The sequence below is a fragment of the Manacus vitellinus genome, unplaced genomic scaffold (genome assembly GCF_001715985.3).
Source record: "Manacus vitellinus isolate BGI_N305 unplaced genomic scaffold, ASM171598v3 scaffold_4_pilon, whole genome shotgun sequence".
Taxonomy (NCBI): domain Eukaryota; kingdom Metazoa; phylum Chordata; class Aves; order Passeriformes; family Pipridae; genus Manacus; species Manacus vitellinus.
The window spans coordinates 3,332,044-3,347,352 of NW_021940604.1; the positions used below are offsets into that span (position 1 = coordinate 3,332,044).

Genomic DNA, 15,309 nt, shown 5'->3' on the forward strand with positions numbered 1-15,309 from the left:
GTGTAGAAGTGTCTGAAGGCTGCAAAAGAGATGTAATATGGTACTGACTGTAAAAGTCAGGAAGGCAGAAGGATGATAGCAGACAGTTATCTGATGTCTTTTCGTGAGTGTTTTACATTTTGTCTACCTTGCTGTAAAACACATAGTGGTATATTTTTAAGAATGAGGTTTCATGCCTCTCTCTTTTTTGTATTTGTCAGTTTTTCTTCTCCAGATTGACAAAAATTTCATAATAAATCCAATGTTCAGTAGAAATCTTTTTTTGTTTACTGACTTTCTTTGTATGGTGTTACATGTTTATAAAATTCAATTAAAATATCTCTGAATAGGAATGTGAAGAAAATTTTAATATTTTTAAGTCCATAGGATTATTTTTCTAAAGCTGTTGGTAAAGAGGATAATAGGGACTCTGCAATATACATATATAGCTTTAGTAAAATGACTATCTGCTTCAAATTAAGCATTTTATTGTTCTGATAAGAAAGTACAGAGAAAGACTTATGACTCAGTAAGTCAATTGCTGTGAATTGTGCACCAAATGTTCACTGTAACCAAGTCTAGGCCTCCGATCTGTTTGCCTCTTGCCCTGTGGCTTCTGAAGTGTGACTGTTGTCACTGTTAATCTTGAATACTGATATGTCAATAAGTGTTCCAGGCATTAACACCATCTGTATATGGGCACAAAGGCTATACTGCTCTGTACACTGACACTGCAGTGATGTCAACCTCAATTCATGTTTTGCTTCTTGCATATAAAAACTCTAAGGAAAGTATTGTTTGTTTGAGATAGGAATTTTGTTCTCAGTGTTTTGTCTTCATGAAATAAAAGCAAAAAAGTAGTAGGAGGTATAGCACACACTGCAGAAGGGCCTTAAAGCAACTCTGAAAACATTGTGAAACCAGTTCTTCATCACAAACACAGATCTACTGGAGTGGCTTTCACAGACACTCCTGAAAGCTTAATGATAAGGAAGGGAAGCTTCATTTTCTGGTGGCACTGTATGTTCTCTGTACTGCAACAGGTTAAGGACATTGAATAGGAAAGGCACAAAACATGATGCCCATACTTTAAAAGTGCAGATTTCCCTCCATGCTCTAATGGGCCATTTAGAAGGATCAAATCAAAGTGAACAGCAGTCTGGATGTAATAGGTTCATCAGTAGAAAATAAAAAATGAAGATTTGGGATAGCTGCATTTTTAAAGATCCGTTATATGTGGCGGCAATAAGATACCTTTTGACTTTTCTGCTGTGACCAGTTATTTTGTTGCCATTTGGCAATCTTAGTCTTCTTGACCTTATTTATGTAAAATTCCATATTTAGCTGTAGAAGCAAAATAATGAGAAGGCACGGGATGTTTTGTACTCCTTTGGACTTGAACACCTGCTTTATTTCTTTTTATTTATTTTCATTTAAAGGGTTATAAGATTTTAATATACTGATTATTTTATGCTGTAAAAATCTGTTGCAGTCATTTATTAAACCCAGAGTCCTTTAACTGCCATTGAATACATTCCTATCAAACTGGGTTTTGAAAGAGCTGTTAGCTTACTGTTGTAATGTCATCTTAAAAACCAAGACCTAATGTTCCCTTTTAAGACAGTGAGCATAAGAAAACAAATGATGACTTGAATGCCAGAGCCAGTCTGTGGTGGACACAGACAATCAATATGTCTTAGTTCTAACCTGGGTAGAATTTAAAGATTCTTCTCCCCAAGATGTAAACATGAATACTGCATTCTGCAGTTGTATTTTTATTCAAGAGAAGAAAGACAGAAGAAAGCTTTTCTTTTATTGGAAATGTGAACATCTGTTAGGAGGAGTCTACCTCTACTATTTCAGTTCTGTTTCAAAATTCTAGTTGCTAAACTTCCTGAGGTGCAGAGGAGGTTTCAGTAAGTGTCTTCATTTGAAAATCAAATGGGAGAGATCATTTAGCTGTATTTAAAGAAAAACATCATTTATTTGAAGCTTCCGAACTCACTTCTATTTGGCATCTAACAGTGTCAGCTGTTTCAGGAAACTGGCTTTTACAAAATATCTTTAGTTTCATGTTTTAACTGGAAAGATTTGGAAGTCAACAGAAAATTCAGTGGCAGAAACAAACAACAGGCTGTTAAAATGAGTTTAAAAGACCTAATCTGTTTGTGCTAGGTACTGTAGTTACAAGTTCTTGTTAAATTGAAAGGTATGAGTTGTAAAAAGATGCCTTCTTTAGGGTCACACAATGAAATTTTCACTGTAACTAACAAGAATGATTCCTAATGCTATGTTTCCTTCTACTGAAACTGTGTATCACTCTCAAAAGTGTGAATGTGACTTGACAGTGAGAGACAGTTAACATTTTTTAATCTTAAAAACCTTCCAGTGTTCTTAGTAAAGCAACAAGTGTTGTGTGCTATGGTGGGGGTGCCTAGCCAAGACATCCCATGTGCTCATGCTGCAGCGGGCTTTGAAAGGTTTTGAACTTCAGCAGCAACTTGAGCTGGTTTAGATGAAGTTGAAAACAGTAGTATGTTATATGCTGAAGTGACGGGACATTTGCTCAGAGCAGTAGATTAGAACATGAAGAAGAAGAAACCAGACCTGATGTCCAAGCACTGTTACAGTGATATAGCATAGCATGGAAAGATGCTAGTAATGTGCCAGCAGCAAGGCCTGATCCTGTGTGGTGCTGAGTGGAAAGAAGAGTCCATGTAGATTTTCATTCCAGCACTAAAGCTTGAGTGTAAAAATACTAAAACATTCACACAAGAATCATGTTGAACAGTAACCGTTTACGCTTCTTCACTAAATGACAATATGGGCAGAGAAGAAAAGGATGTAAAAGCTTTGATTGTTTGTCATCTAGGGTGTTACTCCTCCTTGTTGTCTGTAGTATTACTCCTCCATATGCATTCATACCTACAAGTCTTCACTAAATTTTCATTTGCTCTGATTTAGGAAAGATTAGACCTGTATCGGGTTTTTTTTAATAGGAGAGAAGCAAGCCGTCAAAATTCACTGAATTACCATTCAGAAGATGGTAAACAATTCTTTTAAAAGGCCCATAAATGGATCATTGGATCCATATGCTTTATTTGTGTTGCAGTACATCAGCAGGATGTGATAGCTTGTTCCTTTTGTTAGGTATCTCTGCAGTACTGTATACAGATTAAATAGCTACTGCATTGCAGAGAGTTATTAATACACTACATTGCACTTCCAGGGAAGATGTCAGTGTGTCCTTTAGCCTGAATGTACCTTGTGGTTGAGTTACAGGGTTTGTTTTTTTTTTAATTTTGCTGAGGATAACTTATTTCTTCAGTAAATCCTTAGCCAGTTGGGAACTATAGAATAACATAATTCTTCACTTCTATAAACTTATTGTTCAAGTTTAGAAAAATCAAAGCCTTGTTCCAAAATAAAAAGAGGGCACCCTTCTCAAATCTTAAACCTGATACACTAAAAGTGGGGTCTTATGCCACTGCATACAATTGGAGGGAGCAGGAGATGGGGCAGAGAAATGCATACAACTCCTAAAATATAATGCAGATAAACAGAATATATGAAATGTTATAAAATCAGAAGAGAGGCCAGCCTGCCGCACATCAGTGTCCTGTTTCGTTTGTTTCATTAGTAAAACTAGAAGGCTTTTCATTTCTAGTCTTCTGTACTGATAGCTCTCAGTGCTATGTATGTTTAAAGTGATGGAGGGTGAGGGATTGTTCTTGAGGAAGTCTCACTGTATGGGGGTAACTTCTGCTGACTTATACATGGGGATGGAAGGGAGAGCTAAGGTCAGATGTGGTGGGTGTGCAGAGATGAAAAAACAAGGCAGAGAGAAATAAGGACCTTCTCTTCCCTCTACCCACAGTAATGCTCATGAGAGCTAACTCTACCAGTTCAGATCAGTGGCTGAAGCTCACACTGCATTGCTGCAGCCCCTGCTTTTAGCTAGCCTGCTGAAACAGATGTGAAACACTGTCACTGAGCAGCCTTCAGAGTTCAGGAGGTTTGTCATCGCTAAATGATGAAGCTGCGGGTATTATTTGTATGTCATAAGACATACAGATAAGAAAAACTCTGTAGGCAAGGTGGGCACAAGGTGTGAGGAAGCAGAGGTCTAGAGGAGTGAATCATTAGCTTCTGACAGAAACATGTGTGAACGTGAAGCATAGCAAATGTGTGGTAAATTTGCTACATTCAATTGATTTGAGTACCTGGGTACTGCACTGTGGGTACTGAGAACTTTGGGGCTAGTGTCGGCCCTCCTGCGCCTGCGAGTGTGTCTGAGACTTACAGATACGTGGTAGCTTTGTCTAAAGTATTTTGCACAGATCTTGCAAAAAGATCTTTTAATGTAAATATGTAAATATTAACAAAATCCTCAAAAAGTACAGGAGAATATATGCAAGAGAGAGCATGTCTCTGATCTGAAATGTGTCAGCGTGGCAACAGGCTGTAAACACCTGATCTTTTAGCCTGGGTAAAAGGGACTTTCACCCCAAGAGCCCTGACGTTCAGATCAAAGTGTTTTACAGCTTTGCAAATGGTCTCAAGGCTGTCTTCATTTCCTTTTCTACCTCCAGTTTCCTGCTGAAAGGCGTTGTTCAAGGACTGTGCTCTTTAGGAAAACTCTGAATGAAGCTGAGGCCATGTTATATACAAGGATAGAGGTAGTGAATTTCAAGTGTGATTTTAAAGATAGAGTGCCTCTTTGCGGGCTAGGTTTGAGCACGCAGCTGTGAGAGCACACATGGAAAGTAGTGCCAGCATCTGGGAACTCTTCTGATTTCTTTTGCCTCCTAGCTCGAAGATAGAAATGCCACCACCCTCTCCACAGGCCAAGGAGATGTCAGCTTTCTCACCGGTTAGCACCAGTCTATATCCTCTTTTCTCCTTGTCTCTGTTCTTCAACTTTTCTCCTGTTTCTCCTCTCACTGTGTCCTCTCTCCTCATTTTTTTTCCCTTTTACTTTGCTTCACTGTAATTTAGCACAGAGCACTTGATGTTTTGGTTTTCACATTTTCTTCTGAAAGTCTTTCCTCTTGCTCTTAAAAAAAACCACTGAAGCATTGCAAGCACTCTGCAAAAGCCTGTTCCTGTTTATGTTAGGGCAGAATAAGATCCAGAATGATTCTAGTGCTGAGGATCATCCTATACACTGCAAGTTCATGGGACTTTTTAACATAAACACAGAAGTTTCACAATACCAGCGGGTGATTTATTTGCTTTACATGTGTATCGATATTGTCTGCAAATCAAGGAGAAAAGTGTAATAAATGCTGTGGAAGTGGGGACTCTATTTGATGTTTTCACAGTGTTGTGCCTGGAAAAATGGAAGTTAATGGGTGTTGCTCAGTGAAGTGTGTATTTAAAGTTACCCACAGTGATGCCCATTGTCCTGTCCCTGAATTGCATGATGTCATGTTTCATTTAAAGCTCTTAGTGATGCCGAAGACTGTCGGTGCACTGGGGAAAAGGCGGTGAGAAAGTTGTGAATCAGGTTTCTGTAAAGCCTTTGTGTTTAGAGTTTTGATAGATAAAAGCTGACTCATGCAATATTTCTGGCGAAGGAGCTGTACAGACTAGTAAGAGCTTCTCATTTTACCTGAGTGCCCAGTGAGCTAATTCGGGAACAGCTGAAGTCAGAGCCCGCGCCTCTCCTCTACCACACAGGTAGGTCGTGGGTTCTTTGAGAGGATTGGAAAAATAGAGGGGACTTTTTCATCCTGGGTGCAAGGAGCCGGAGACATTCCTCAGTGGTGCGATACTGTCGCAGAGGATTTTCCCTTGCGATAATGTTCTCGGATATTAGCATGCTTGATTGTGACAGAAGCTATTCTGCTTTAAGTATTGCAGGGAGCGGGGGCAGGGGGACAGTAATTTGACAGACAGAAGCACATTAGTTGGTGACTTTTTTCCCTTGTTGTGAGATTTTTAATAAATGAGATTTCTGTTCCTCAAAGTTCAGTTAAAATACTTGGCAGAGTATCATTTGTGACAGTCCAGACTAGAGATGTAATCCTGCAAATATTGTAACTCTCTAATGTGATTTTTTTCACAGAGGGCGTTAGTTTTAGAACTGATATGCGTTCATATACAAAATTTAGTGATTAAAATCTGCTGACCTTCACTTGGACAGTATTCAGAGCAGAGGATATGAGGATATGCATTTAAAATAATCTGGGATTCCTGTAATTTAATTTAATCTTTCTCAGTCAGGAGTCTGTAGAACATTTATGTTTGTTTCTAAATTCCAGTGTTGCATTTTGAATTTGATACGGGATGCAGAAATTGTTCTGGACAAATTTGCTTAATTGTATCCACAGTATGAATGCTTTGTCTGAAATATGAAAATATCTCAAGGGAAAAACAGGAAAGGTATTTCTTGTAGTCTCATCACTTTTTTTGTAGCTAAACTTCCAAAGGATGTGAATACTGTAATTTCTGGTAATGTTGTCTTTGTAGATAACACTTGATGTGCTCTTTTTCATGCCAGGAGAAAGGCAACAACAATGCTAATCATGAATATAAATTGACTTGTGAGTTTTTTGTTGTGCAATCGATATGTCTTAAAACATCACGTGCAGTAAACAACTTGGAGGAATAAACACCTATATTTAGATAGGACTTGGGGATCTTTAAGTCAATCTTATATTTAAATACAAAGAACTTTATCTCTCATTGTATGCTAATGTTCTACCATAGCCAAAGCTGCGGAGATAATGGAAAACCATTTATCATTACTATGAATATAGTTACAGGAAGAGGTTAAAGAAAAGCAAGTAATTGAAGAAGGGTATGCATTTTTGGTGAGAACTTGTTTATGACTGCACACTGAAAACATGAGATATGCCAAGATGGTTGCTTTGCATGTGCCTTCAGTATTGTAACTAATGTTAGAGTTACCTGTTGGGGTGAAATGCAGGTATTTCTTGGCCTTGCATGTCAGTAGAATAGGAACATATTGTTTTTTCTGGGGAGTGCTCTGGGGTCGTGCCATGCCACTGTGTGTGTGTGATGCAGGAGCAGGGAGGTTTGCAGGGTCTGGGGAAGGGGAGAGACTAACTGAATTAATGCAAACGCACAAACAAGAAATGACCTTGTTTGGGGAGTGTGTTTCCTTCTGAGTAGGGACAAGTAGTAATTATCCTCCTTTCAGTGCCGAACTAACAAGTAATTACTGTTATTCCTTAATTAAAGTATGCAAATTGAATATTTCTTTTTCTTTTCTCCCCAGACTGAGTTAAATACCGTTATTCACAGCTGACAAAAGTTCTCAATATTATTTTGGTTCATCCTTGAAAAGGTTCAGTAATCAAAAGAAAGCCTAACAAAAAAAGCAGTGAACTGGGCCAGACGTGGGTCATGGTATACAAGACTTGCTCAGAGTGTGTGCCTCTGCAGGCTCTGGGGGTACCTACAATTACACACACAGTTTGCAGCACTGTTTTGATGAGTGCACCTACCCACTGGTGCTGCTGCTGAAACTGGGGGATTGGAGGGAGGGGGCTTGTAAGTCAGTCCCACAGGATATGGGACAAATGACTTGCTTTTTATAGTATGAAAGACAGAAATTTGTAAGAGGTTAAAAGGTTTGCAAAGGCACTAGGTCAGGTATAAGAGCCATCCTGGGGGAGACCGTTTACTCTCCCCTCACTCTCATTAATTCACTTGCAAATTTTTCACCAGCCAGCTGGTACAGACCTTAGGTAGCTGGTGCAAGAGTAAAGTTACTTTGCAGTACAACTGCAGAGTAAAACTGTACTAGAGTTCTGAAAAGTCAAATGTAGACCCTGAGAGAAAAGAGGATGGGCACGTTTCTGTGGCAGTGAACTCAATTCAGCTGCTGCCTTTTCTGATGCACTGATGAGTGCAGAAATCATCTAAAAACTCTGTTCCTGATTTTAACAGCAGGGGGTAATCACAGAGGTTATTTTCCAACCTAAATGATTCTAAGATGATTGAGTCCAACCATTAGCCCAACAATGACAAGTCCACCACTAAACCATGTCAACAAATGCCACATCTACATGCCTTTTAAATACCTCCAGGGATAGTGACTCCACCATTTCCCTGGGCAGCCTGTTCCAGTGCTTGACAACCCTTTTGGTGAAGAAATTTTTCCTAATATCCAATTTAAATCTTCCCTGGTGCAACTTGAGGCTGTTTCCTCTTGTCCTATCACTTGTTATTTGGGAGAAGAGACCGACCCCTGCCTTGATACAATCTCCTTTCAGGTAATTGTAGAGAACGATAAGGTCTCCTCTGAGGCTCCTTTTCTAGACACCCCCAGCTCCCTCAGTTGCTCCTCAGGAGGCTTGTGCTCCAGACACTTCACCAGCTCCATTGCCCTTCTCTGGACACACTCCAGCACCTCAGTGTCTTTCTTGTAGTGAGGGGCCCAAAACTAAACACAGGGCCTCACCAGTGCCCAGTACAATGTTACCTAGTCTCATAGGGGTTTCTGAAAATAAAAATGAAAATGAATCTGTGAAACCTTGGAACATTTACAAATCCTGTGTTATTGGGAAGGGCTATGGGTTTGTAACAGCTACCTGTACCTGAGGCAGAAATTGAGAGGTTGGCAGAGCCAGAGTGTGTCCCCAAGTTCTGATTTTCACAGGCAGGGTGTTTGGTACAGGACCTGCTAGCTGGGGAAAGGGAGCTGCTTCCTGGTTCTGTGACATGCTGAAATCCCCAGTCCCGTGACCTGCCTTTTTGCCAGGTGTGCCAGCTGCCTAGGTGCCTAGCTGCTGCTCTGCAGGAGCTTTTGTGCCATCAGACTGGACCCCAAGAAACGTGCTTTGCTGGTTGGAGGTATAATGGACAAAATTTTAACAAAAGTTCTCCACAGAGAAGCCAAGGACCAATTTACACCTGGTTGGGAAAGGAATAAGAATGAAGTAAATAGTAACTTTTGAAGTTAATAGTCAGGATGAGGCTTTGAGGACAAAACAGACCAAGTAGCAAATACTTTGGTGTAATTTATATAGAAGCATACAGGAATATTAATTTGTATAAAAAAATGGAGGAACTTGAGTCAACCATGTTGCATGCCTGGGTTGCAAGCTCATTTTAACTATTACAACTAATTCTTGGGTTTTTTGATGAAGAATGACATTGTCATTATACAGGAAAATAAGTGGGTTTGTTTGGTTTGCTTCTCTAAAACATGTTAAGATCTCCCAATGCTTCTGGGTACAATGCTTCTGTAAAACTACTTTTAACATTTTTTCTGATTCTAATGTCATCAACATGAATTGTCTTTGGGGTTTTTTCATATTAATGAGCCTGACAGTACTTGCAAAGCAAATGCTACATATTAATGCCTTCAGGTTATTATCTGAGAGGCAGACCGCATATCAGTGAAACAGGACAAAAAGAGTGTGGGGTAACAGCACTTCACAGCAATCCTTTATTTACCCCCTAAATATGGCTAATCGGGTGTTTCTTTGTCATGTAATTTTAGCAAAATATCTTGGAGTAAGTTATCAGAAGGGTATCCTGTTATCTTGTTTGTCCTGTGCATTTTTCAAGGGGGGCATTTTTCATTCATCTGCACAGCAACATTGTGCTTTCTAACTTAAACATGAAAAATAATCCAAAGCTGATAGCAAAAATACATTCTTTCTTATAAAAAATTTATTCTTTCTTATTGCAAGTAATAGGAAGGCGAACATGACTGTCTGTACCCCTTTGGAAACATGAGAACTTCACTGCATTTTCAGTTTTAATTTTTTTCTGGGTTTACTGCTTTATATTTTATTTTGGAGTTGGTACTTGATGTGGTTTATTGAAAAAGGGTAAGAAAATATGCTTCTATGCTGCAAAGCTAGAAGAACCTGGCACAAAGAAAGGCTATAGATTTTTGGACTACAAGGTAAAACCAGGGGTACAGAGGTGCCAAATTAGTTTTTTAATCCAATGGCCAATTTCTAATCCATGTAATGAGCAAATTACTCTGTTTAATTCCATGCATCACCTTGAGGGCAATACTTCTCCTTAACAGAAAGCTAATACCATCATCACTGAAATGGCACTATTAATTACTCACATACAAATAAAATCTTATGCATTCAAGATAGGCCAAATAAATCAAAACATGCTTCTCTGGGATTTTATTTCTGTTTGCTTTGGATTGATTTTGAAAAATGAGAGAGTTGCTTTCAGCTTTGAATGAAATTCTCCCCCTGCTCTGACAGTTGCATGAGCCGTGTGTCCAGGAGGTTTCTCCTTGTAATTGCATAGCAAGTCTGCCTCAGTTCAAGAAGAGCCACCTTAAAGGTTGGGCGGGTTTGATTTGCAGCTTTAGGGTTTCTTTACTGAAACTGTTGTCTAGAGCTGTAATTGCTGGTATGATTTTTGAAAAGTGAGGTTGTCACTGAACTAAAATAAGGACTAAGCTATCCACTCTGTGGGTAGCTTCAGTATTGCTTTTCTTCCTAAATTGTCACAAGGTTCCCTTTTTCACAGAACAGACATTCTGAAATTCTCAAAGTTGAGGCAAGATTTTTTTGGGTGGACACTTCTTACGGAAATGAAGCCTTGAAGTACTGAATTTATCTGCAGCTGCTTTTGTAGATTCTCCTGCTGCATCACACACAACTTGGCCAGAGACAAATCTGCATTGCATTGTGGACAGTGTCCTGCAGGGCATTTTGGCGATGAAAATAAAGCAGAATCGAAATGCCGACAGGAAGACAGACATCTTATTTTGTTGTTGCACTGATCTGAAAAACAGCTTTAGGTCAGTTCAGCAGGGGGTAATATTCTGGCTGGAGAAGAACAGTTTTAGAATGATTTATTTTCCCACTAGAAAACTGAATTATTTGGCAGTACTCTTTCCTGCAGGGACTCTTTCTTCAGAAACTACCTTATTTTGACTGGGAAATCATTACACTTTTAGTGTTTTTGTACAAGCCACAGAGCCGGTAATTCGTAACTGCTTTTAGTTTTTGTTTGACTGTTGGCCTTACAGGATTCAAAAGAAAAGACACTTTCTGGTATCACTGTGTGTTTCTTGAGTTTTCCAAACCTCCAAAAACATGATCAGTGCTCAGCTGGAGATGGCAGAGACTGCTCCCAACAGAGTCGAGTGGTTTTTTTTTAACTTTAGGGAAAATCCGTGAGTACCGTTTTTCTCCTGTGCTGGGCCTGAGCAGTGCCTGTGCTAGCAACATGCCTAGCATGCTGGCACAAGAAGGATGTGCCAGAGACACACATGTGAACAGGAGGGATGTGATGCCTCTGTTGTAGCCCCCAGTGGGGGATCCCCACCACCTAAAAAGCAATAGAGTCACAGTGACCCCCAAATCATATTGTTTTGGTTGTCTTTTAGTTAAAATAGCGTTGTGGCAGTTTTTTATGCAAAAGGCTTTAAATGGTCTGCTGGCAACTTCTGTGTTATGTGGGGCAGCACCAGTAAACTCACTTCTGTTTGTTTATTTAGATGACTTCCACTTGCCTCTTGATGTTGTACCAGCTGTGACAGAGGTGCTTGACTCCAAGACGAAAGGGGAAGATTTGCACAAGGAGAGCAGACCTTTCCGCTACTGTGAAAAAAACACCATGGACCTGTCAGACAGTGACCGTCCTGTCAGCTTTAGTTCCACTTCCTCCTCTGCGTCCTCCCGGGACAGTCACTGCTCCTTTGGAAGCAGAATGACCTTGGTTTCCAACAGCCACTTGGGTTTGTTCAACCAGGATAAAGAAACTGGTGCCATCAAGCTAGAACTGGTCCCTGCCAGGCGATTTTCCAGCAATAAGACATGCGAAAACTCCACTGTTGAACAAGAGGATCCTGAGGAAAGCCTTGAAAAAAGGCCAAGCATGCCAAGGAAAGTAGAACCAAGAGGAGCGAGCAAAAACTGTGCAATGTCCCTTGTCACAGAGCCCACCAGTCCGAAGCTTCTCTACGTAGACAGAGTTGTCCAAGAGATTCTGGAGACAGAGAGGATGTATGTGCAGGATCTAAAAAGCATTGTCAAGGTAGGGGTCTTGGTTAGAATGACGTTAACTGTTCCATAATGCCATTTTTATATTGTTTGATTTCACAGCAGGACAGATGGTCTTGACAATGGAACTGGCATTTGCTGGTCTTTATAAACCAGTGTAATATCATTGTTCTAGTGTGTTTCTAGTTTTTATTTGATTAGATAATTCTAAGCTGTTACTATACATTCATGAAAAAAATAATGGAAAAAAAATCCTACAGTTGGCAGCGCTAGTGAACAAAGAGTGATAAACTCTTTGCAGTAACAAAACTTTTTATGCTTACAAAAGAATGTATATTGCTTTGTATCCTGGAATATATAGCAAGAAGCAAACAAGACAGCTGTAAATGCCCCTTTAAAGGCTTTACCTAAAGGGTCTTACTTATTGATTATTCCATCCTTCTGCCTCCAAGTCCTAGTCCTGCAAGTTCTTTCCTGCCTTTCCCTCCCTCCATTTCATGCAGCTCATGGCTGCAGTCTGTTCTTCCTGTGTCCTTGGCCTGTAGTATAGAATATGGCATTTTTATTTGCTGAAAAATACTCTTGTTTGACTGTTATATAAAAGAATTGTTTTCTGTAATACTAATTCTGAAGTAATGTTGCTAATAAGTGGGTGTAGCATTTATTAGCAACAATGAAGTTTTTGTCCAATCCCCAACCTAACAGTACATTTTACTTCCCCTTTCTAGTACAGGAAAAAATATGGATGAGTCCTTCTGTGGATTGTTGTTTTCATTCCATATACTCATGGCTGTGCCATTTGAATCATGTTGTTTTATATTTTTGAAGATGACAATTAAGTCCCTTGGTTATTGTTAGTAGTCAACGTACTTAGCCCACAGAGAAGGGTTTCTTGGGAGGCGCATTTTTAATGCACTGTTTGTAGAACTTAGAGCTCTAGGTAGGTGTATGTGGTCATCTGAAAAAGGAAATATCAGCCATCCGGATATACTCTCCCCACCCACAGCTCCAACCCACCTGATCCCCCAAGCAGTAGTGGGGAAAGCTTTGATAACACAAATGCACATCATGATTAAACACCCCAGCCCCCTAAGTTCACATAAAGGTGGCTTTTTCTGCAAGACTGCATTGGTTTCCATAGCTAGTGCTGTTTTACTACATTCAACTGTTGCCCAAGTTTCATTTTGAAGTGTTTAAAGTTGTCAGATGCTGCAGAACCAAGTCAGCTTCTCTGTGTAGTCACCAGTCACCAGGCATGACTTCCATGTAAGGTTTTAGAAACCTTAGCCCTCACTCGTCCACCTATGCAGTAAACTGTACAACTTGAGAAACTGACAACAATAATTAAAATCTTGAAGCAGATTTTCTGTTTACAAGTAGGAAGACCAGTAAATAGTCTATTTTCTATTTTTCTATTTTCTAGAAAATAGTTTAAGCATCACTATGGTAGATGTAGATTAAATAAGGCAAATGCACTTCTAATTAGGAAAGAATTGGAGGAATTATGAACCTGTGAAATGCCCAAGCCTATTTCCTGCAGCAACTAATAATGAATCTTGAAAGCTTTGTGTGGCACTAGACAGCTTATTTGAGAGATGGAATAGTTGGCAGTGAGGCTTTTCTTAGGTAGGTGCTGAGGATCCAAGGTGTTCAAAGGAGCTGCTTCCCCGATGGTAAGGACAGTGGGGAACCAGCTGCCTCAGCCTGTGCAGAATGCTCTTCTCTTGGTTTTGGGGGAGAGAGGTGTGACTGGACATTACAGAAGAGCCCATTTCATATGTTTCTCAGGATTCCTTTCTCCACAGGTTACCTTAGCAATGCTGCAGTAATTTACCTAAACAAGGGTGGAGGTTGTGAGGAGGTTGGGAATACTCCACAGACATCTGTAGAAGTGCTGTAGCCTTATAGGGCTTGATTATCTGCACCTTCGTGACTTGAGGCCATTTAATTTGGCAGGCAGATACCTGGTGCTGAGCCAAACTAAGATGAAGGGAAGCAGCTTCATTTTCCAGATAAACGTGGATCAGATTTGGCAGCTGGTTAGGAAATGGGATGAGAATGGGAAAAGGGGAGCTGGAGAGAGGTCAAAGGGCAACTGCTGCCCTAGGAGCGTGTGGGAGCTGAAGAGATATATGAAGGTGGGAGCTGGTGGAAGAAAGCATAAGCAAAAGAATCAGTGGTAAGTGGAGAGAGAGAAAATCATTAGAGGGAAAACAATATAAGGAAATTAGGGAAAACCCAGGAAGTGGAAAGTTAAAATGCAAGATTGGTTGGAACTGGAGTTCTCTAGCAAGTTTGCAGCTGACTGCAATAGAATATCACAGAATGAGTAATGTTGGAAGGAACCACAGGTGGAGGGAGTCATTTGGTTCAACCTCCCTGCTCAAGCAGGGTCATCCTAGAGTGCAAGGCAGAGAATTGTCCATATGGTCCTTGAATATCTCCAGTGAGGGAGATACCACAGCCCTCTGGGCAATCTGTTCTAGTGCATAGTCACCTGCACAGTAAAGAATTTCTTCTTTATGTTCAGGTGGAACTTCCAGAGCATCAGTTTCTGCCTGTTACCTCTCGCCCTAGTGCTTGGTTCCTAATCATCTTCGCAGCCTTCTGCTGGGCTTGCTTCAGGAGTTCAATGTCCCTCTTGTACTTAGGAGCCCAGAACTGGACACAGCACTCCAGAAGTGGCCTCACTAGGGCTGAGTAGAGGTGCAGGATCACCTCTTTTGACCTGCTGGCAATGCTCTTCCTAATGCACCCCAGGATACCATTGGCCTTCTTGGGCACAGGGGCACACTGCTGTCTCATGGACAGCTTGTTGTCCACCAGGACCCTCGAAGCTTATGTACACAGTCTAAAAATAGTAAGGAGAGTTGCTTTTTTTTTCAGGGTGGTTTTGGGTTTTTTTGGCAGAGGGAAGAAGAAAGAGAAACAGGGCAACCCCCGTAAGAGATGTCAGGATGGCATAAGAACAAAAAGGGAAAACCAAACAAGTACCATTTTAATCACCCTCTACACCCAGCTGAGAACTGTCAGTATAGATCTGGTCTATTGCTTTTTGTCCTCTGGTAGAGGGGATTTGGGAGATGTTCTCCACAGAAAGTGGAAACATACTCAAAAAGAACATGTTCTCACTGTTTCCAGCACTTTGAAACAGGTTTTAGAGCTGGAACTGAGAAGGTGTCAAAACTCACATCCATGAATCTACGCTTTACATTTCTGGGGTAAAGCAAGTCATGTTCGCTTGTCACAGTCAAGGTTTTTTAGTTTGGTTTTATTTTCGGGAGTGGGATGTTTTGTGGGATGGGGGTTGTTTGGTTGGTTTTTTAGGTTTTTGAGGATTGGGAAGATTTTTTTGGCTATTGGGGGT

General features: G+C 40.4%; 1 protein-coding gene across 1 annotated transcript in view; it reads left to right on the forward strand.

Moving 5' to 3' along the window:
- PLEKHG1 (pleckstrin homology and RhoGEF domain containing G1) overlaps positions 1-15,309 on the forward strand; it is a 130,401-nt gene that overhangs the window by 69,845 nt on the left and 45,247 nt on the right. Inside the window, exon 4 of the mRNA XM_018078320.2 lies at positions 11,438-11,976. Within this exon, the coding sequence (XP_017933809.1) occupies positions 11,438-11,976 (539 nt within the window). The remainder of the gene's footprint in view (positions 1-11,437; positions 11,977-15,309) is intronic.